Source organism: Mus caroli, chromosome 3 (genome assembly GCF_900094665.2).
Source record: "Mus caroli chromosome 3, CAROLI_EIJ_v1.1, whole genome shotgun sequence".
NCBI classification, from domain to species: Eukaryota; Metazoa; Chordata; class Mammalia; order Rodentia; family Muridae; genus Mus; species Mus caroli.
In genome coordinates, this window is record NC_034572.1 from 147,756,251 (window position 1) to 147,778,605 (window position 22,355).

A 22,355-nucleotide genomic window follows, 5' to 3' on the forward strand; every position below is an offset into this window, starting at 1 on the left:
GAGAGAAGAGAAGAGAAGAGAAGAGAAGAGAAGAGAAGAGAAGAGAAGAGAAGAGAAGAGAAGAGAAGAGAAGAGAAGAGAAGAGAAGAGGAGATAGCAGGAATGAATTCTCAGGGCTGGGCTATCATCAAGCTGAAAGTCAGAGAGCTTTACAAAGGCCTTATGGCAGAAGCTGGGAGTAAGCACTGGGAGGAGCCAAGCTGAGCAATCCAGTTAGCTGAGCCATTTGGGGTTTTGGAACCTCTCAGTTTCACCCTCACCTGTGGCTTCCAGACAAGGGAAAGAAAGAACCAAGCGGGCAGAACTCTTTTCTGAGTTCTTGGCTCCAGCAAGGACATTCCTAGGGTGTTTTGGGGTTCCTGCCCTTCCTCAGAGGTGTCTATTTACTGTCCTCGTTAGCATACTTAAGGGGCTGAAACAGTAAATGCAGGGGGTCCAAAAGCATCAGGGGCACAGATGTTCCCAGTCTTGCTCAGGACTGAGCCTGCTCGTTCGTTCCTTGGTTAGCTCATCCAAATGGAGCTGCAGTCCAGCTCACTCACTTTCTTCATCCCATAAAAAGCATTACACTAAAAGGGAATTCATGCCCCAAATCTAATCTATTTGCATACTGCCTCTCTTTGTTGTCACCAAGAAACCTGACCTCAGTGCTGAAGTTCAATTGTGGCTTCCAAATGCATGAGGAAAGCTCCCCCAGCCCTCCTGTAGCTTAGCTTAGCAGCAGCCTGAGGTCCAGACATCTCCTTCTCAGTTTCTCTTCAAAGAGGCTTTAGGAGTGAGTGAGCACACATTGGGTGCTGTGGAGAAGAGAGGAGACCCATTACCTGGCTTCCATCTTCTTGTGGGCAGTGGTTTACTGTATAGGCCATTTCCATGGCCTGTAAGATGTGGAGCAGCAGGAATATTCAGTGACCAAGGGAATAAGGACAAGACTTGCCACCAGGTGAGGTGTGGACAGGTTGTGTCATGTTAGCTTGGTTGTGGTGAAGGCGGATTCTTTAAGGGCCAAGGGCATTGTGGGATGTGAAGATCTGAGGTGACCCAGAGTACTACATACTTCTCCATTGCTATGACAAAATGCTTGAAAAGTAGCAATTTAAGGAATAAGAGTTTACTTTGGTCCACAGTTTGAGAGCACAGCCTATCATGGTGAGGGGATTATGGAGATGAAAGCACAGCCTATCAATGGTGAGGGGGTCATGGGGATGATGGTACAGCCTATTACTATAAGGGTCTATAGTAATAACAGTGTTAGGTAGCAGGTCATTGCATCCACAGCCAGGAAGCAGAGAGGGGCAAATGCTGATGTTCAGCTTGTTTTCTTCTTTGTACGCAGAATCCACAGCCTCGGCTGCTGCTGCCCACAGGGCAGGTTTAGTTTCCTAGGTTAACCTTTTCTGGAAATTCCCTCCTAGACACACCCAGAAGTGTGATCCATGGCGATTCTAAACCTAGTCAAGCTGAGGATGCTTGCCCACCACAGCACTTATGAGATGTCTAATACTAGTTGTCAAACAACATGGTGAATCTGGTCCTCATTGTGTGCAGATAAAGTAGGGCTTTTGTGTTACTTTCATGTGCTTTGCATTAATAGCATCTATTGCCAGACTATGCAATTCAGGGCTCACATTACCAATACCTCCATCTTCCCAAGCTGCAACCATCTCATTTGCATTCGCAAATGATCAGTCCCTTAGGCGTCCATGGCCCTTCTCCCAGCAGTGCTATAGCAAGCAGAGCAATTAAAGCAGCTGTCACAGGAAGGGCACTGTGCTAGGCAGTGTGTACCAAGTGTCATTGCTCCCTTGGGCCTCCCTGGGAGGTAAGAATGAGAACCTCCAATTTCATCTGGGGTCTCTGATGATCCGAAGGCTAAGAGCCTAGGGCCAAACAGGTCACACAGCACCTCTGGCTCTTTGCACACCAGTGTAATTAAGTTCATGTCCTGTGTGCTGTGCCTGTGTCTGTTGCTGTGGTCCTGGGATCAGCAGTGTCAGCTTCTGGTAATTTGCCCTGGCCCCTGCTCCGGGGCTTTGTAGATGCAGAACAACAACGTTCATGTCAAAGTGAAAGATACAGTTCATTTTGGAAGGAATGTGAGTAACTACAGCCTGGAAGCACAGCTACAGGTTAGCACAAATTTCATGTTCTAAGTGATAACAGTTTGTAAAGCTTTATTGCAACAGAACAAAAATACATTGTATTTCAATGTACTTTTCCATTATACTGGTGGAAACCTTAAATACAGAGGATGTAGCAATGCAAGGAAAACTGCCATAGGTGCCAACTACTCTCTGGTAGTCCAGTCCTTGAGCCTTCCTTTGGTTGTGTCTATTTGTATATCCCTTGGGGTTTACCTAGTGGTCAAAAAGATATTGGGCAGGCGCCGAGCAGCCCAAGAAATAGCTACTAAAGAGGGTAAAGATGGTGCAGGACAGTTAGTTTGGTCCCGGACTTTAATATTCCAACTGCTTCACATCACTGAGGGTCCAATCAGTCAGTTGCCCTTAGAAGGTCCAGTGGAAGGGGCGATTCTTTTCAGGAATTTTCATTCACAACTTGATGCCATAACTCTGGGGGTGCTCTAAGTCCCCCAGTTATCCAGATGTAGGCTCCAGAGTAAAAACTGCATGTGAGATTTCTGCTGACAGCCTATGAACCTGACTGAGCCCACATGACAGAGACAATAATTGACGTCTAAGTTTTCTTTGATCTCCAATTGTGTACTGTGGTATGCATATATATATATATATATATATATATATATATATACACACACACACACACACATATATGTATATATATGCCCATGCCCACACAATATTACTAGATAAATACATAAATGAATAAATACATAATTATTAAAAGCAGCTGATATTTTCTGCTGAGACCTGCTTTTGAAATGGTATTAAGACCATGAATTTAAACAAACAAACGAAAAACTCTTAAAGTTAACTAATATTCAAATCATTATTTCCCCTGTTACCCTTTCTTGATTTATTGTTTCAATCTTACTCTTTTCTGATTCACTAGGAAAAAAGAAGAGATGTAGTTTTTTGAAATTAATAAGCTGAAGTCTCCCCTTAAAGATGGCAGAGATGCCTTTCTTCTGCATAGGAACCAGTGCTTAAAAAACTGACACCTGAGATCATATCCTTTTCAGGCCTCTAATCACACATAAAGCTAAGCTCGGAATGCTTCTGCAATGTGTTCCCATCAAGAAGGCTCAGCACCTGTGGCAGGGTTTAATGCAAGGGGCCTAATTTAATTAGCAGCCTGCCTCTGGGCCAGCTTGCTGTGGGGTCTTGAATCTCTGGCTCAGGAAGAAACATGTAACCCCTGCTCTTTTTATTTCTAGTTAGCCTCATAAAGGGAGGGTGTCTGAGGAGAGAGGAACTCTGCTTCTCAATCAGGCTCTGCACAGTGCTAATTGAGCTGACTGTCCTGGACCACTGTGGGCTACTGCTGCAGCCGAGTAGAGCAGAGACCCAGTGAGGGGATTGTAAATGTCAGATGGCTCACGTTTGCCCTCTTGGTGCTCGAATTGATCAGGGGAGATATCCAGTCTGCACGCTTGAGTAACTAAGTAGCAGACAAGTAGGAAGAGATAAAGCATTCCAGTCCCAGTGGGAAAGCCTGCACTAGATCCCTGTGCTGCCTCCCAGAGCTAATGAGGAGACAGAAGGTGAAGGTGCTTGGCTGCCTAAGTGCAGGCTTTGCCTCCTGACTTTGTTGCTGCTCATCATGCTCAGGGGCTTGTCTCCCTCAGCCATTTCTCTCTCATTCTGCCTAGAAAATAACATGGCTTGTTATGCCAGACCACGTCTTCTGCAACTGTAACAGAGAAAGCAAATTTCTTATTTGTTTTACTTTATAAGGATAAGCCACAGCAATTAGGAAAGATGTATTTTTTTGGTCTCTGAAACTTCTGTGTTCACTCCCCGTTTTTCCTTGGGCTTTAAAGAGGTAACAATGCCCACTCTTGCCACAGCTCTGGGCTGTGAGCAGGAGCCAGCTCTGTGAGCAGGAGCTAGCTCTGCCTTTCACGACATCACAGTGGAACAGGGACAGGAGAGATGGCTTAATGCATAAAGCATTTGCCAAGTATGAAGACCTGAATCCAATCCCTAGAATCCACATATCCACATATCATTGATTCCAGTGTGCATCTGTTAAGACGGAAGTCTGTGACAGGAGACTATGCAGACACAAGCTGGCTATCTAATTTGGTACATGCAGTGGCGAGCAACAAGGAGCCCTTGTCTCAAACAAGGTGGAAGATGAAGACTGATTCCCCAGATTGTCCTCTGATCCCCCACACTAGTGCCATGGCATGTGTGTCTTTGTGCTCACTTGTACAAATGTACTCTCACACACGACCTGAAGTTGAGCTCTCTCCTAGGAGGTTTGAATTCACAGCTCTGCTTTTCCAAACATGAATTCTCAAAATTATTCTTTCCAGGACTGTAGAAAATGAAGTCAGTTAACACATTTAAAAACATGAAAATACATTTCTGTTTCCTCACAGGCATCTGTCCAGGGACATGCGCTCTCTCTTCCTTTACCATCATCCTCTATGAGGGATTATTTGTTTTCTGTGTTTGGAAATGACTGGAATCTTTTCCGATATTATGTCAGATCTAGAATCACTCATTACTACTGGGGTGGGGCACTAGACATTGGTTCTGTTTGCTTCAGAGATATAGTCTCTGTAGCTCACTTTTTATGGTGAAGGGATATTATTACAGACATTGATCGTTTTTCTACAAGGAGGAGACAATGCTATTCTTTCTCACACTTACCTTTAGTGCCTCTGTGCTTGGCCATAGAACAATAGTCAGAGCTGATGGCATCTGCTAGTACCACCTCAGAACTAATCACATACTAGGTAGCTTGAGATCCTCTCAGGAACAGTAAAGAGTAAACCTCAGAGTCATTATCTGGGAATCATAAACCTGAGACTAACAAGGCTAAAAAGTGGCTCACCCACCATCATACCCCTATTGCCAAAGGTTCAGGTGACTCTAGAGCTGGTGTTTATTGTTTAAGAGGAGAAAGGGGGAGACTGAGGGAGAAGCTAAGGAAGAAGTGGAGGGAGGAGAGAGAAAACTAGAAGGGAGGAAAAAGAGGAGGAAATGAGCGAGGGGGAGAGGAAAGCCAGAAAGGGGGGAAAGGAAAGAAGGGAAAGAGTTAAGAAGAGAAAACAGAGAAACTCTTGATTTTAGATGAATTGCGTAGTGTTAACCTTTCTTCTTACAAACAGCTCCCACTTTTCTCTTTCCTAGGGAAATGTCAGCTTTGGAAATAATTTAACCCGAATACTCAGGCTGCTGGAATGGCTCTCCATGTCGTTGCTGTAATATGGCTCACAATTATAATTAATGGAACATCTTCGGAGTGAGCTAAGGCTGCATGCACATGGAAAAATATCTAATGTGCTAAGCATACAGAAACACGAACTAAGAAGTCCATTTTTTTTTTTACAAGCAGAAGAGGGAGGCAATTAGGGAGACACTTTTCAGCAAGAAAGAAAAAAAAATATCCGAAAAATTTTATGTTTCTGACACACTTTAAGATGAGCCTCAGGCTCCATTAAGGGTGTGGTAATGAAGAGGGTTTGTGAGCCACAGGATGGCTCCGTGGAAAGGTTTCTCCTTCTCAGGAATCAAGACGAATTAGCCTCATTATTTGCAGACACTTGACAAGAGCAGAGGAAAGCAGGGGCATAGGACAGGCAGTGTGGGGGGGGGGGGAGAAGAGTTGGCCCAGGGCAGACAAAAAAAGGAGCTGGGGTCTGTTCTAGACAATCCCCTGCAAAAAGAGGGGCATTCAGGAGAAGGCAACACTCCTCACGACTAAAGACATCTCCAGGGGGATCTGTGGAGGCACACACACTCCTACTTCATCTCCCCCACTCCAGCCCAGCAGTGTCCATGATTCTGATCAATGCATTGCTGGTCCATACACTGGATTAAGATCAGTCTCTCAGTCCTCCTTATTCATTCTAGTTACATCATTAAAGATTAGGCCCCAGAGGAGCTTGGGTTGGCTCTTGGCTTGCTGACTAGACTAGCCCCAGCAAGGACTTGCGAAGACAGGTGCTCCCTAGTCAGGGCCCATGCCCCACCTGCATCTTTGTCCAGTTTATGCTCAAGCAGTCACCTGTGCTTCTTTGGCTCTGTTCTTACAAAGCCTCTTGAGAACATGCTTGGTGAGATTCAGTACCTGTCACTCCGGAATAATCAAGTAGGAGTATGAAAAGGCCGTTGGCTTAAAAGGGATCAAAACGACTGGAAACACCGGGGTTTTAATTTATACCCTTGGACTTTCACCGAGTTATCCGTAAGCCAATTGGAGCTCATGGGGACTAGAGGTTTTGCAACCATGGGTCACAGAAAAAGACAATCCGAGGTATTTTAGAGGTGGGATTGCTGTTTTCTTGATGGAAATTGCTCTCTGGAAATATAATTTCAAACAGCAGTAGGGAAGCAGAGCCTGCTGAGATACCCATGGGTCAACCTGCACACCTATGCAAGAAGACTTATCTGAGCCCGCATTAGCTCAGGGGGAAGAAATACTCCTGAGAGATGTTCCCCAGTGGCAAGCTCCAACCCCCAATTTGTTCAATAGAATGCTATGCCCTCCAGGGCACATTGAGAAATATAAAGAGACTTCTCTTTTTTAATAGCGTCTTGCTATATTGTCCAGGCTAGTCTTGAACTGATGGTCCTATCTCTATTACCCACCTCTGCCTATGTGCTGGCATGTATACGTGTATGTTGCCTGGAGACAGTTTCAGATGTTGTGACTAGAAATAGTTGTATCAGCTAGTGGGTCTCTAGAGAAGGACAACCAAAGAGAGGTACACAATAGATACATATGTGGGTAGATAGATGACAGAGGGTTAGCAGAAGGACAGGCAGATGACAGTTGTATAGATGAATAGCTAATTAGATGATATGTGATGAATAGATGGATATATAGATAATAGATGATGAGATATGTGATAGGTGATAGATACTTGAATATTGATAATAAGTGATTCATAAGTGATAAATGATAGTCATCCTTCAGTATCCAATGCATACATATATTTGTATATTATATATATACATACATATATATGTGTGTGTGTGTGTGTGTGTGCGCGCCTGTATGTAGGAAATATATGTATATATGTCTTAAGTAGTATCTGTTCATATAATAGCAGAAGTTGAAACGTTCCAAGATCTGGTGTCCTGCTGGTAGCAAATAGCTGGATGTGCAGATCAAAGGCCTGAGAGCTTGAGAGCCCAGGGTGCAGATTCCAATGTGTGCCCAGGGAGAGAGATTCCCATCCCCAGCCCTACACAGGACCTGGTAGACTGCATGATGCTGGGCAGACACCTGGGGCAGGCCACCTTGTAGGGTGCCTCAGATATTGTTCTTTCTGGATCACCTTCACAGACACACCCAGAGTTACTGTTTAACTGGGTGTCTGGACATATGATTAATTAGTCAAATTTACACAAGGAGTTAACTCTCATAGGAGGTGTCCTAGACTAACAGCAACCTGTAAGCACATAGCAGTGTCAAGCACAGTGCCCAACAGAGAATTGTCCTGTCTGGGAACACAGAAGCAGTGTGAAGCTTGAAACACACTTTGATTTAGAATATGCCTTTTTTTTTTCTTGGCCAATTTTATTTCTCTTGCTGTGGCCCAAAGCAGTAACTACCATTAGAATTCCAACATTTCCAGTGTCTTGTGTCCAAGTCTCTCTCTTAATAGCAGAGCACCTTTATGTGGTGGGGCCATTCCTGTCACCGTGGCTTTAACTACAGGCATGGAGGGCAGATCTATAATTTAATTTTTTAATTTTTTAAAAATTTATTGTCCTGGCTGGTTTTGTGTGTCAACTTGACACAAGCTGGAATTATCACAGAGAAAGGAGCTTCAGTTGGGGAAATGCCTCCATGAGATCCAGCTCTGGGGCATTTTCTCAATTAGTGATCAAGGAGGAAGGGCCCCTTGTGGGTGGGACCATCCCTGGGCTGGTAGTCTTGGGCTCTACAGGAGAACAGGCTAAGCAAGCCAGAGCAAGCAAGCCAGTAAAGAACATCCCTCCATGGCTTCTGCATCAGCTCCTGCTTTCCGACCTGCTTGAGTTCCAGTCCTGACTTCCCTTGGTGATGAACAGCACTATGGAAGTGTAAGCTGAATAAACCCTTTCCTCCCCAACTTGCTTCTTGGTCATGATATTTGTGCAGGAATAGAAACCCTGGCTAAGACATTTATTGAGTGTGTGCATGTGTACACACATGCCAGAGCTGGAGTAAGGCGATCAGAGGACAGCTTGCAAGAGTTGGTTGCTTCTCTCTTCTGACGTGTGGTTCCTGAGGATCAATGCAGGTTTTTAGGCTTGAGCAAATTGCCTTTACCCACTGAGCCATCTCTCCATCCCAGACCTCTCATTTCTTGAAGGTAGCTGATACTTCATGCCTGTATGAAATTCTAGTCTGGCGTTAGTGTGTTGATTTCATAACAGATGCCATTAATGACATCTTGTTACTAACACTAAGGGGCTGCTCAGGTAAAGAAAGCCCAGTCAAGAGAAAGGAAGCAGGCTAGCTAACCACATGCTTCATGCTTTAATAAGTCTGTCTGAAAAGAGGTCCGTTCAGTGGAATCCCTGTTAGAATAAGAGGCACATACATCTGAACCCATGTTCTAGACCACCTGAGAGTCTTTAATCACAGAATTAACAACAGAGGTAACAGGAGTTAAGACAGTGAACATATTTTAAGAAACCTAACCAGAGATGCTCAAACACAAGCCCACATAGTTCCATCTAGGAATACATCAGGATCAGCCCAGCCATCTACACAGACTTGAACCCCACCCCCAGGCAATTAAGGACTTTAAATATCAAACTAAGAACAATTCCTCATGCACGGTCTGTATCTGCTCCTTGGTACTTCATGCTCTGAGCAATTGAAAGCCTACCCCGTAGAAGGGAATTACATGAGCGCAGAATAAGCAAGTCGATTTGAAGAGACCTCAGAGGGCAGAGCGTTATAATTGGAAGTGAGCCTGCCATGGATAAAATCACTGCTGTCAGTCTGATGGGAAAACTCCCCTTAGGTGTATGTCAGACCTGTCAGTTGCCGTCCTCAAAGCTGCCACTGTTCCGGCGGGAGTGGAGGTGCATGGGGCTCATGGGATCAGACACGTAGCCTGCATCAGAAAAGAAGTTCAGTTGTTACTTATTGACCTTCCAGCACATCTCCCTGCTTTTGTAACCAGCGGAATCCAGTGCTGCACACAGCTACCAGACTGTCCTTCCAGATCCCTGGGAATGAAGGCTGGATCAGAGTCCTTGGGGATGCTAAGATTTAAAATGGAAGCATGGAGTTGATGCCAGATGGATACCCATGACTCATGTCTGCTTTGAACATGCTGGTTGGTGGTTAGTATGCTGGGTTTACAGGAAAGCAGGACACGTTTCTAGAAGGAAGGTGCCGTGATGGCTAAGAACGAGTTTCATGCCAGGCAGACGCATTATGGCTCCAATGTTTGCTGTCTTTGGGACATCTGTCAGCTTAAATTTTTCTTCGTCTTAGTAGATGGGAGAATAGTTAGTGCCTATTACAAAGCCGTCATGTGCCTGACACAAGTGGCAGGCAACACCAGGGGCTGAAGGAAAGGATGGGCTGAGAGGGAAGGTAGAGATGGTGCTTATGGGAAAAGGATAGCAGCCTGGAGAAGGTTGCCTCATTGTTTCCCTAGCTGCTTAATTTTAAGTGCCTGTTAAGTCCTTAGGTCTGAATATCAGTGGTACTTGGTACAACAGCCCGGGGATCTCCACGAATGGACCTCTTAGTTCTAGAGTAAGGCAGGGAGTGAGAGCAGGGAGCCGCTCTCTCTCCGCTCTGGTACAGAAACACACACGGGTTTAAAAAAAATTTTTGGGTGGATTATCAGTAGTTGCTGCCTGTTTAGTCCCCATTGAAAGTTCAATTATCTGAGCCAACACAGACATTGGTGTTACCTTTAAGCCATGTAGCCACATGCAGGAATTTTGGACATACTCACTTTCAAAAGAAAAAAAAAATCTGTCAAACTCTCTTAGATAGCATGCCATCAGAAACCCTCCTGCATGGAGACACTGCTGAGCATGGGCTTGGATTATTTCCTCTGTCAGGATTGGACCAGGTCAGCACTGAGGGCCAATGTGTGTACACATGCCTGTAAGTGCATGTGAGTGAGTCTGCTCATGTGTATGTGTGTATGTGCACCCATGTGCATATGCATACATGTTTATATGCATGTGTGTGTATGTATTGAACATGTGCACGTGTGTGTGTACATAGACATGTTTGTATGCATGTGTATGCATGTGTCGAACATGTGCACATGTGTTGTACGTGCACGTGTGTGTATGTGCATGTTGTACCTGCAAGTGTGTGAACGCCTATGTGCCTGAATGTGTGCATTGCAAGGTATATTATATGTGAGCAAGCTGACCCACATCACTAAAACTTTTTTGTTTTGTTTTTCATTTTATTGGATATTTTATTTATTTACATTTCAAATGTTATCCCCTTTCTCTGTTTACCATCTGCAAATATTCTATTCCATACTCCTCCCCCTGTTCCTATGAGGGTGCTCCCCCACCCACCCACACACTCCTGCCTCACCACTCTAGCATTCTCCTACACTGGGGAATCCTACTGTGGAGACAGGACCAAAGGCCTCCCCTCCCATTGATGCCAGATAAGGCCATCCTCTGCTACATATGCATCTGGAGCCATTGGTCCCTCCATGTGTACTCTTTGGTTGGTGGTTTAGTCTCTGAGAACTCTGGGGGGGGGGTCTGGTTGCTTTATATTGTTGTTTTCCTATGGGGTTGCAACCTCCTTCACCTTCTTCAGTCTTTCCCCTAACTCTTCCATTGTGGTCCCTATGCTCAGTCCAATGGTTGGCTGTGAGCATCCATATCTGTATTGGTCAGGCTCTATCAGAGCCTCTCAGGAGACAGCTATACCAGGCTCCTGTCAGCAAGTACTTCTTGGCATCCACAATAGTGTCTGGGTTTGGTGTCTGCAGATGGGATGGATCTGCCCCAGGTGGGGCAGTCTCTGTATGGCCTTTCCTTCAGTCTCTGTTCCATTCTTTGTCTCTGTATTTCCTTTAGACAGGAGCAATTCCGGGTTAAAAATTTTTGAGATGGGTGGGTGGCCCCATCCCTCAATCGTGGGCAGTGCCTAAACTCTGGATATGATCTCTACAGGTTTTCTCTCCCCTTTGCTGGATATTTCAGCTAATCTAATCCCGGTTGGGTCCTGGGAGCTTCTTGATTTCCTGGCTTTTGGAACTTTCTGGTGGCTCCCTCAGTTTCCCATGCCCCATTGCTTCATACCTCTGTTGAATTTCCTGACCGTTCTCCACCCCATGTCTTCCCATACAGGGTCCTGCCCCCTTTTCCCCTCCCCCTCCTCTCTTCCTCCAAAGTTCCTCCTACCCTCTACGTCCCATGATTATTTTGTTCCCCCTTCTAAGTAGGACTGAAGCATCCATTCTTTGGTCTTCCTTCTTTTTGAGCTTTATATGGTCTGTGAATTGTATCGTGGCTATTCAAGCTTTTTGCCTAATATCCACTTATCAGCGAGTGTATACCATGTGTGTTCTTTTGTGACTGGGTTACTTCACTGAACTGGTGGTCACTAAAGCAGAATCAGTACTGTAGTGTAAAAACATTTCTTTTGCCAGATGAACTGCAGTGTCACTCTGGACTTCAACAGGGCTTTACTAAGCGCGCCGTGGATACATGGTTTCACTTCTTACTGCACTGACTCCAGTGAAAACCCGACAGTTAGTATGGCTCCCACAGGGGGTAGTGGATGTCACTCATCCTTCAGGGATGAGTGACCAAGTCAGCAGGTCCCTGAGGTGAGTGTTTCACACCGATGTCCCTTTGCCAGGTTCAAGGCAGACACATAAGGCTTGGATCCTTAGTAAGCTGAAGATCAGCTCAGCTAGAATTTGACTGCGGAGTCCAGGAAGAGACTGAATACATCTCTGTGTTTTACCACTTACGGGGAGCAGTCTGGAGTTAAGTGTGAGGAGCTCTATGTTCAGTTTTACCTCCATACTCTACTTCTGCCGATTGAACAAACAGATCAACCTATGGATCCTGGCTCAGAGAGAAGCATGGGAAAGGGCTCAAACAGTGCAAACAAAGGAGTTCAGCAGGGCAGTGTCCGCTGGGCAGGGAACGTCCATGGTGGTTGGTTTGCTTAGTTAGGGTTCCTACTGTGGTGATAAAACAGCATGACCGAAAACAAGTCAAGGAGGTGAGGGTTGATTTGGCTTACACTTCCAAATCACTGTTAATCATCAAAGGAAGTCAGGACAGGAACTAAAACACGGCAGTGACATAGAGGCAAGAGCTGATGCAGAGGGCATAGAGGGGTGCTGCTTACTGGCTTGCTCAGTCTGTGTTTTTATAGCACCTAGGACCATTAGCCCAGGAATGGCAACACTGACAGTGGGCTGGGCCCGTCCCCATTAATCATTAATTAAGAAAATGCCTACAGCCTGATCTTATGGAGGTATTTTCTCAATTGAGGGTCTCTCCTCTCCAATGACTCTAGCTTACTTCAAGTTGACATAAAACTAGCCAGCACAGCAAACATGAACTCACGGTAGCTATGGTAACCCACACAGGGCCTGCGTGAGGTCAAGGCAGTCAATATTTCGGAATGGATGGGAGACAGGTATGTAACTCTCTACTCTGAGCTGAGGACAATTGGCAGTTGGTAAGTCCTGGTAGGTTGGCCATGCTCCTCCAATGGATGGCCCTGTATCCCTTCACATATGGTCTACACTAAAGGGGTTCGTGATGTTACTAATAAAAGATCTGAAGTCAGCAGCAGGGTGTGTACAGGGGAAGCAAGAATCTGCATAGGGAGAGTGGGGATAAATATGATCCCAATACATTGTAAATGCCCTTGAAATTCTCATTAAAAATCACCTAAAAGAAGAAAGTTCACAAGGTTGCTATTGTAGGGAATGCAAGTAAAGCCAGTCTGGGAAATGGAAGATTTCTGTGAGTTTGAGGCTAATACATAGAGAAATACTGCCTGAAACAAGAAAACTGAAAAAATACAATCAAAATAGAAAAGAAAGAAAAGGGTAATGTCAGGTGTGCAAACAGCTATTTTTAGGAGGAAGTAAAAATATAAGAAAATATATATTCTTTTTTATAAGAATTCTCACTCCATCCAAACACCCTAATGCATTCACCTGGGCCTGGTACAGAGATGTTGAGGAAAAGCAGACATTTACATTATTACTATAGTATTATTCTGCTTCATTTTGGGGGAATTCTCTGAGCATGGCCAACCTACCAGGACTCACCAACTGCCAACAGTCCTCAGCTCAGAGTAGGGACATGTACCTGTCTTACATCCATTCTGAAATATTGGCTGGCTCTCTGGGCCTTTAAGAAGAAATCTTCAGGAGGATGGAGAGATGCCTAGCAGGTAAGAGAGCTGGCTACTCTTGCAGGTGACCCAGGTTCAGTTCCCAGTGCCCACACAGTGGTTTACAACATCTGAAACTCCAGTTCCAGGGGATCTGATGCCCTGTTCTGATCTTCATGGCACCAACTTGCATGTAGTACATAGACATGCATGCAAACAAGGCACACATAAAATAAAATAAATTTGGTGAAAAAAAACTTGTTAAAACTTGTTAAAAGTTTTTTTTTTTTTTAATTATCTTTGGGGTAAAGAGCAGCTTCACGTTGAACCCATCACGGAAAGCTTTCCTACCAGTCCCAGGGCACACAGGCTTCCCTGTATGCTGCTGTGAAGCACTGAAAAAACATAGTATTATCTATTGAAAGAAGGATCCTGGACTTACCAACTACTCTGCAAAGCTAGTGGCAGGAACCGGTCTGCATGCTAACACACACTAGGAGAACAGAACCCTTTCCTCTAAGTTTCTCAAGATGGCCAGTGCTCACTGTCTTACATCTAATCAGGGGTAAACACCCTTTGTTTCTTCAAGGTTTTCCATGGTTATGGACAAAGAGCATGGGTCCTGTAATGTAGGTGCTCTATGGTGTAGAGCCACTGAAATCAGAGAAGGCAGTTCCATCTTTCCTGAAACATAGCTCTAGAAACAAATCTGCTGCTGCGTTTAACTGATGTGTTCAGTCTTCCATGCATTAAAACGAAGTGGCCACGAAACAGTGCATCATTGGACTAATATTTAAGCTAATATAGATCCTCTCAGACTTAAAGGCTAATAAAGGACATCATGGCCCTACCCTTAGATGGTGGTATTTAAGGTTAGATGATATGATATTTCTAGGAGGAAATGTTAACTATGTCATATTTATCTACAGGAATTCCCAATTTATCCAAACATCCTAATGCAGTTGATGTTAAAGGCTTCTGTGTTTCCCTTGGTTTCCAGGGGCCAGAATCAAATTTTAATTATTTCAAAGAGCTGTGTTAATTTGCCGTGGAGCATTCCTGTGAGGCTGGCCCAGGCTGCTCTCCTGTGCCTCCCTGCCAGCTGTTTGAAGGGGTGGAGGGATGGGTTGCTTTAAACTCTGTTGTGCTCAGCTCATGTGAATAACCCTCCCAAGGGCATGCAACTGTGAGAACTTCCTGGTAAAGGACTTACAGTGCCAGGAGGGCCAGAGATTATTACACAAAGACCTTGTATCTTCTTAGGACTTCATGAAACACAGATTTGCACTCACTTACAGTCTCTCCAAACAGTGTACACTCCCATGCAGACGTACGCTCATGTACATTCTGTGCATTCTGCTTATACACACATGCATGTACCCTTGAACTCACATTCACATGCAATACTTTCACTTGTGCATCCTTACACACACGCATACACATTCTCTCACACATACATCATGTACACTCACATTCACACAGAGTCTGACACACTTTATTAAGCTTGAATATAACTGTAGAGTTATAAAGACTTCAAGATCAGAGTTAGAGTCTACATAACATTTTAAAATTACCTATCATTTCTGGTTATTATCAAATACAAAAATGTCTCCCTCACTACCAACACGAGTGAGCACCACCCTCCCAGGAGTGATTTCCTTGATGTCTGTTACTTACCATATTTGTCAACAGCTGAATACTGGGCACCTCTGTTCATTTCCTCCAAAGACAGGCCTGGATTAGTGTGTGTCCCAACACTAGAAAACAAATGAGACACAGCTTTATATGGGGTGCTGGGCTCATGAAATGTCATAAAACATAAAATTCAGTCACCCAGCATAGATCCCAAGAAATGTCAACGAGAGGTCAACGAGATTCGGCTTTATAACATCTTGTTTAGGATGAGCTCAGAACTGTTGGGCTGAGTTAGAACTAAGTGCAGAGTCTTGTTCTCTTCCTCATTGGCTATGGTTGCCAGCGTGTAACCTGGGGATACACTCTACCTGAGGCTCAGTTTTTATATTTGTACAATAAGAGATGACCCCAACATTTTCAGCATGTTTTTTTTTAGTGGTTGGATATAAACAAAAAGTATGGAGCCTAGATGTGACACATATTTAAATCTTGACTTAAAGGCAGCTGAGAACATTAATGTCTTAGTAGGTCTACATAAACGTGACATACTCTGGACACTCTATGGAATGGGACCTCCACAGGGCTGAGATAGTAAGTGGGGACACTTGCATCCGGTAGTTTAATTAATTCTGCATCAGTGCAGCACCACCATCTTAATTCACAGTCAGACAACAGAATGCCAGGAAAGGGCCTCCAGAGGCTGGGCATGTGATTCATCTAGAACTCTACTTCCCACAGCCTGCACATATCTGTTTCTCAGGTATGCATTTCCCTGGTCCTCCTCTTTCCCCCAATTTCTACTTGGGTTTGTTTAAGAGGTGACTTCCTTCCCAGTTACTGATCTCACAACTGGATTGTACAGACAACCCCGCCCCCTATCCCCAACTTATCACCTCTGCCAGCCCTTGCACATACCACACAGCTGCAATCTCAGAAGAGCTGCTCTGAGGAGCCCAGAACCACCCTTCCCTAGCCCTGATCCCCAGCCACCTCCTTGGCTTTGGTCCCTGACACCAATGTCAGCCAGAGTCTGGAATATCTTCCACAGTCTGCGCTGCAGTCAAGGCTTCTTCAGCTTGGCTCCAAACACTGCCAGCTCGACCCATCTCGAGTCTATTAAGGGAATCTCTTTGCTCAGGACTTAGGCAGTTCTTCTCCTAATTGGTCTCTTGGCTTTCACCCCTGTCACAGAGCGATACGTTCTTCTCATATTTTCCATGGTGTTCATTTCAAAATATAAAGCAGGTTAAGACATCTGCCTGCTTAAACCTCCCAGTGGGTTCCTAGTTCATCTGGGACACAGTGAAAATGCTCTGCTGCCTTCAGCAGATTCTGCCTCCTCTCCAACATATTCTGCTGCTCTCCATAGAAGCCTCTGACCTTCAAGCCCTTCTTGCTCCAACTTGGAGCCTCCACATTGCTGACTTGCCCTCCAGCACTCCTTCCATAGGACCCAGATCCTTATTTGCAGAACATCTGCCTTGCCTTCCCCCATGGCAGGCTCCTCTGTCACGAAAACTTCATTTCATTCGCTGCTTTCTCAGCCTCTTCTCCTCTGATGGCTATTGCAAAGTAGCCTGTCTTCTGGTGTGGTCATTCCATTTCATGATGGCATCATTTATTTTGGAACTTGTTTGCTATCTGCTTATGTATACACTGACAATTCTATCTTAATGTACAATAAATAATTAATAAATATTTAAATAATATTAAACAATAAATAAATAAATAAATAAATAAATACATAAATACATAAATAAATAAATACAATAAATAATTTCTTATTCCCTGCCATTCCCTCAACTCTCAGAGTCACCTTGGCACATAGAAGGAACCCAGCCAATAGTGTTGAAGAATTGAATAAATGATTGAATTCTTAAATGATGCGTGCCACTCAATCCTTACTCCACTCGGCACATCTGTAGCAAAATCCTTAGCTCAGCCTGCTCCCACTTGCCCTGGGTCCCACAGGTCAGAGGCTGAGCATTCCACGCATCTGTATTTGCTTTCTTTGAGTCTTAGAGTCTACTGTTCTTCACAAGGCCCCCTGGCACCACATCAACACAAGTTTGGCCATAGTAACTGACATTAGATTTTTGAAACAGTCCCAAGAATTCTGTTCCTCATGACTGTGGCTAAACTGCTCGCCCTGCTTGCATGTGTATTTGGCGTCTCATTTGCCCCTGAGAGGAAGCAGGGTGTGTTATGGCTGAGAGTGGGCATTCTATATGTTTAGACTAGGGATGGGCATTCTATATGTTATGCCTAGGAGTGAACATTCTATATGTTATAGCAGGGAATGGACATTCTACATATTGTGGCTAGGGATGGACATTCAATATGTATGGTTAGAGATGGGCATTCTTTGTTACGACTAGGAGTGGACATTCTATATGCTATGGTAAGGGATGAGCATTCTATATCCTATAGTTTAGTATGAGACTTCTGTATGTAATGGCTAGGAGTGAGCATTCTATATGTTATAGCTAGGAGAGGGCATTCTATATGTTATGCCTAGGGATGGGAATTCTAAGCTGGACTGCTAGAGTAGCATTATGTGTCTTTTGCTGGTTACTCTGTGACAATAACTGTCTTATGACTAGGTCATGCATCTGCAAAGCGGGAGGCAGAGAAGGCTTGAATTAGGGGGTTTACTGTGAGAATTAAAAGCTCTTCCGTGCTAGAGTTTAGGAAATAGTCAGTAAAAATTGCTTGTGGTTGGTATCCTTCCAGGTCAGTCTGCCCTGTGAAGACCCCTGGAGATGGCCTCTGCCTCTCCCACACCTTCAGTACTCCACGCTGTAATCACAGTGCTGCTGTGATTCTGCTCTGATGTAAAATTGCCTGTATTTGTATACTATTGAACTCAGCTACATAGAATGGGACCAAGATCCTGTTCAATATTGTTGGACTCTCAGTGGCTTCTTCAGATTTTACCATCAAAATGAAATCAAGTGTTAAATAAAATCAAGTGCTTCAAAGTCGTAGCTTTAGAGAAGTCAGAGTTCTGAAAGCTAGCATCAGCTCATACGTAACTGCCTTAAAAATAACAGCATCGCTAGGTTCCTTTTCCTTAAGCTGCAAAGAAGGTTTCTCGGAGGAAGGGAATGATTGAAGAGAGAATTCTATTGATTCAAAGTATGACAGAGTCACCTCAATCAACAGTAAACAGTAAACAGCACACAATTCTGGCTACAGACTGTTGATTTACTTTCTAAATTTTAATTTCTTGTTTCAGTATGTGAATGTGGTCTTGTTGAGACTGTAGCACCATTTAAGCAACGGGCTTTGTGCAGTAGTCTTGGCAACAAGACAGTAATGGGGAATAAATACTTTATCACCAAATGGCTATCTGATTTCCTGTGAATAAAAGCCTATCTCCAGGATGCCCTGGGTGTTCAGTGTCTGAATGCAGTTCATGCCAGGGAACTTAACCTTCCCTAGGAGATGTCACACCCACTGGCATTGGACTCTCTTCTCAGATGACAGACAGATGGAAGCCAATCATACTCAGGCCAAACAAAAGAAGAAACTAGACCCTGATCAACGAAGCTAGCTCTTCACACCCATGCACCCTCGACCTTCAGCAAGGTTTCACAGGCTTTCAGTTTAATTTGGGTATCAGGACTTGGCTGAGGTAGTGACTACAAAAACATGGCCGGTCCAGCGATGCAGCGACCACAAAGCCAATGCCTGTGTCTGTGAGCTCATCGCAGGTAAGGCACACCCTGGCTTCTGCGAGTTCCATTGGCTTCTGTTTCTATTTTGTTTGTATTCTGAGCTCAGGTAGCCTGTGCTGGGCTCTGACTCACTGAGCATAACTTTGAATCTAGACCCTCTGTTTCCACTTTGCAAGTGTCTGAATGATGGACATTACTCAATCATTATGGAAACTAGGAAGCCTTCTTATTCTAAAAGAATGACTGTGTGTTTATGTGTGTGTGTGTGTGTACGTGTATGTATGGGTATGCATATGGGTACATGTATATGTATGGGTATATATATATACATATATATATGTATGTATGGGTATATATATGAGTATATATATATGTATATATATATGAGTATATGTATATGTCTGAGTATGGGTAAGGGTAAGCATATGGCTATATGGGTACGTAGATGCATATATGTATGTATGGGTATAGGTATATGTTTATGTATGGATGTGGGTATGTGATGGGTATGTATATGTATGGGTATATGTTTATGTAAGTGTATGTGTATGGGTGTGTATGTGACAAGGAAATCCTATATGCATATTTTGTGAGTGTAAGGTAAATTTTTCTTTTGTAAGATAAGAACAAGATGGTTTTATAGCTGTTTTGTATGAACTTATACAATACATGATAGTACTGAACAGCTTTTCACTTTGAACTAAACAGTCCCCATGGATTCTGCAGCTTGCACAGGCACAGCTAGTGCTGTTGGCTGAAATGAATGCAGCCATTGATGTGAAAGACAAGTACATCATACAAAAGTTATCAACTGAAAAAAATCAAGAGATACGTAAGGCCACAGAGCTATGGATCACAGAGGAGTATGTGAAGATAGAGGACTTCCTGGCAAGTCCCCCTGCTTCTTCACCTGAGGCTGCTAGAGAACCTACTGCCTCAGCCTCTGGGTGAATGGACATTGTCCTAAGCAATGTTTTAGAGAGACAGGACAGAGTTTCTATACCCCATTTGAAACTACTTACATTACTAGAGGCCATCAAAGTTGAGTAAGAGCTGGAATTTACATAGCTCTGCTTTGTGGTTAGGATTGAGTAGGGGGAGGCCATCAGGATGGAACACACTTCAGCTTCTAGCAGATGCTAGGCAGAATCTCATTCCTGCTTGGCCAGTGGAAAGGGGTCAAAGGACATGTGGCTCGTGTCAAAGGACATGTGGCTGGACACTCAGAAGCAACAGGGTCTACATTAGCCCCTTGTGGTGACTACAGGGTTAGGCTGAGCCTTAAGCATTGTTAATAATTAAGTCAAAAGTCTGAAAACAAATTGAGCAGTTCCCAAAGGGTTATAATCACCCTCTCCAAGGATATGTGAGAGCCAAAGCTGGGGCAGCTATTGTAGTCAGGTACAAAGATGTCTCTGGAAGTCATAGAAGGCAATGTCTCTGGTTACTCTGTTCCTTGTGTTTCCAGAAGAGATTCATGGATGGCATGAACTGATAAGAACCTAGCATATTACAAAGTTGAGTGAGATGCCAACTTCCATTTAGGCAGATCTTGATCTTTCTTATCTGAGGGCTCTGATCTGACTCTCACCCAGGGATGAGTATCTTATTTACACACACACACACACACACACACACACACACACACACACACACACACACACAAACTCTCTCTCTCCCATACACACACACGTACACACACATACTACATACATACACACTTATATACACACTCTCACATTCTATCACACACACACTATGTCTCTCTCTCCCATACACACTCACACACATATGCACACATAATACATACATACACACTTATATTCACACACTCACATTCTGTCACACACACTAACACAATACACATTCACATTTACACACAATCTCTCACGCACACACACATATGTACACATACTACATACATACATACTTATATTCACACACTAACATTCTATCACATACAGCCACACACATACACATTCTCACAGTCTCTTACACACACAATCTCTCTCTGTCATATACACTCACACACACATTATGTACATACTATATATATATACATACACACTTATATGCACACACATTCTATCACACACACTCATATACACATTCACACACTCATACACACACACACACACACACACACATACACCATACTGTTCCTGGATATACATAGAGTGTGGTATTTGTAGCCTTTTTATGGATAGTCCATTTGAGCCATGCTATCTGATTGAGAGGGTCATCTCCTTTAGTGCCTCATTTCTGAGGAAGAGTCACAATGCCACCAAGATGAAACTGAGCAGAGTGTTGCAGAAGGCATTTCACAGAAAGCCATCACTGGGGCTGATAGACTGGCTGTGTAAGGCTGGCTCTGGGGAAGTCAGAAAGGCTTCACCAAGGGTTGTATAGGTCATTTTGTGAGTATTCATGCTACAGTGCTTGAGAGGTGAGTGTGTGTGTGTGGGGAGTCTCCTAAAACCAACAGTGACAGTCTTTATCCGAAAAGATGTTTCTTAAGCAATGTCCAAGAAAAAATAAGGAAAATATTGTCTGAACAGACTGGGAATCTCTCCTGCCATCTCCCTGGATTTGGAGCATGAGCCGGTGTCATGGTAAGTGTCACAGTGTCACAGTGAGTCCAAATGGTCCCATTTAGAGCCTCCAAATCAGATAGAGCTGTTGTTTCCAGACCACGGCCTGCCAATTGCTTTCTGGTTTGGAAAATGAATCACAGGTTCGGCTCCGGGCTCTTTTGGATTCCCCAAATATTTCTTAGAGCCCTAAGTGCTTCTGTCTGTGTGACATTCCAAATAGGCCCCCAAAAGAAACCCTTCTGTCTTCATTACCTTCTTTCTTGGGTGACACCTGCAGCATTGGGACTGTGGTTTAATGAGTTATGGTTAATGTATACTGTTGTCCATGACTTTAATGTAAGAATGGAATAAAAGCCGCAGAACACTTAAGTCCAACCACAGAGATATAATGATGACAGCAATTGCCTATGCTTACTGAGGTCTGCAGACTGCACACACTTTTTGTTGCTTAGTGTGTAACATTTTGCTAAAAGCCCCCATGACATCAGAGAAAGTACAGACTTTATCTCTACACTGTGGTGATAGGGAGTCCAACTCATAGTGTTCAGATGCTGGGCACCAACATTCAGGGTTGGCAAGAGGCTGAAGGAGAGCTCAAACAAAATGCCTTCTAATCTTCAAACCCAACTTTTCTCAGTAAACTACAGTCTGTTTAACTGCATCATATACCACACTATTTAATCATTTGGGAACTCACTGAAATATGGTGCGTAAAAATGAACACTAAATTCCTCATTATAAACATCCTTGGTTCTCACAGGATCATCTTCCTCATGTCTTACTTTGCTTGACTTTCTGAACACTGTTCCTTTTTAATGGCCACACTTGTGTGACTGTCTCCCTGCAGAGATGTTAAAAATAAGGTATGCCCATACATATTCATTTATATACAAAACACATATACATACATACACACATGCACACATACATAGACATACATACAAACATGCACACACCACATACATTCACATAAATACACACA

At 43.9% G+C, this 22,355-nt stretch overlaps 1 protein-coding gene and 1 long non-coding RNA gene across 2 annotated transcripts in view; one reads left to right on the top strand and one right to left on the bottom strand.

Moving 5' to 3' along the window:
• The window catches only part of LOC110291717, a 10,362-nt gene extending 4,643 nt beyond the window's left edge, over positions 1-5,719 (top strand). Inside the window, exon 3 of the long non-coding RNA XR_002377600.1 lies at positions 5,286-5,719. This is a non-coding gene — a long non-coding RNA (uncharacterized LOC110291717). The remainder of the gene's footprint in view (positions 1-5,285) is intronic.
• A 3,042-nt stretch (positions 5,720-8,761) lies between these two features.
• The window catches only part of Tnni3k (TNNI3 interacting kinase), a 259,531-nt gene continuing 245,937 nt past the window's right edge, over positions 8,762-22,355 (bottom strand). Inside the window, 2 exon segments of the mRNA XM_021157700.2 lie at positions 8,762-9,214; positions 15,142-15,221. Coding sequence (XP_021013359.1) covers positions 9,138-9,214; positions 15,142-15,221 — 157 coding nt within the window. The 3' untranslated portion in view covers positions 8,762-9,137.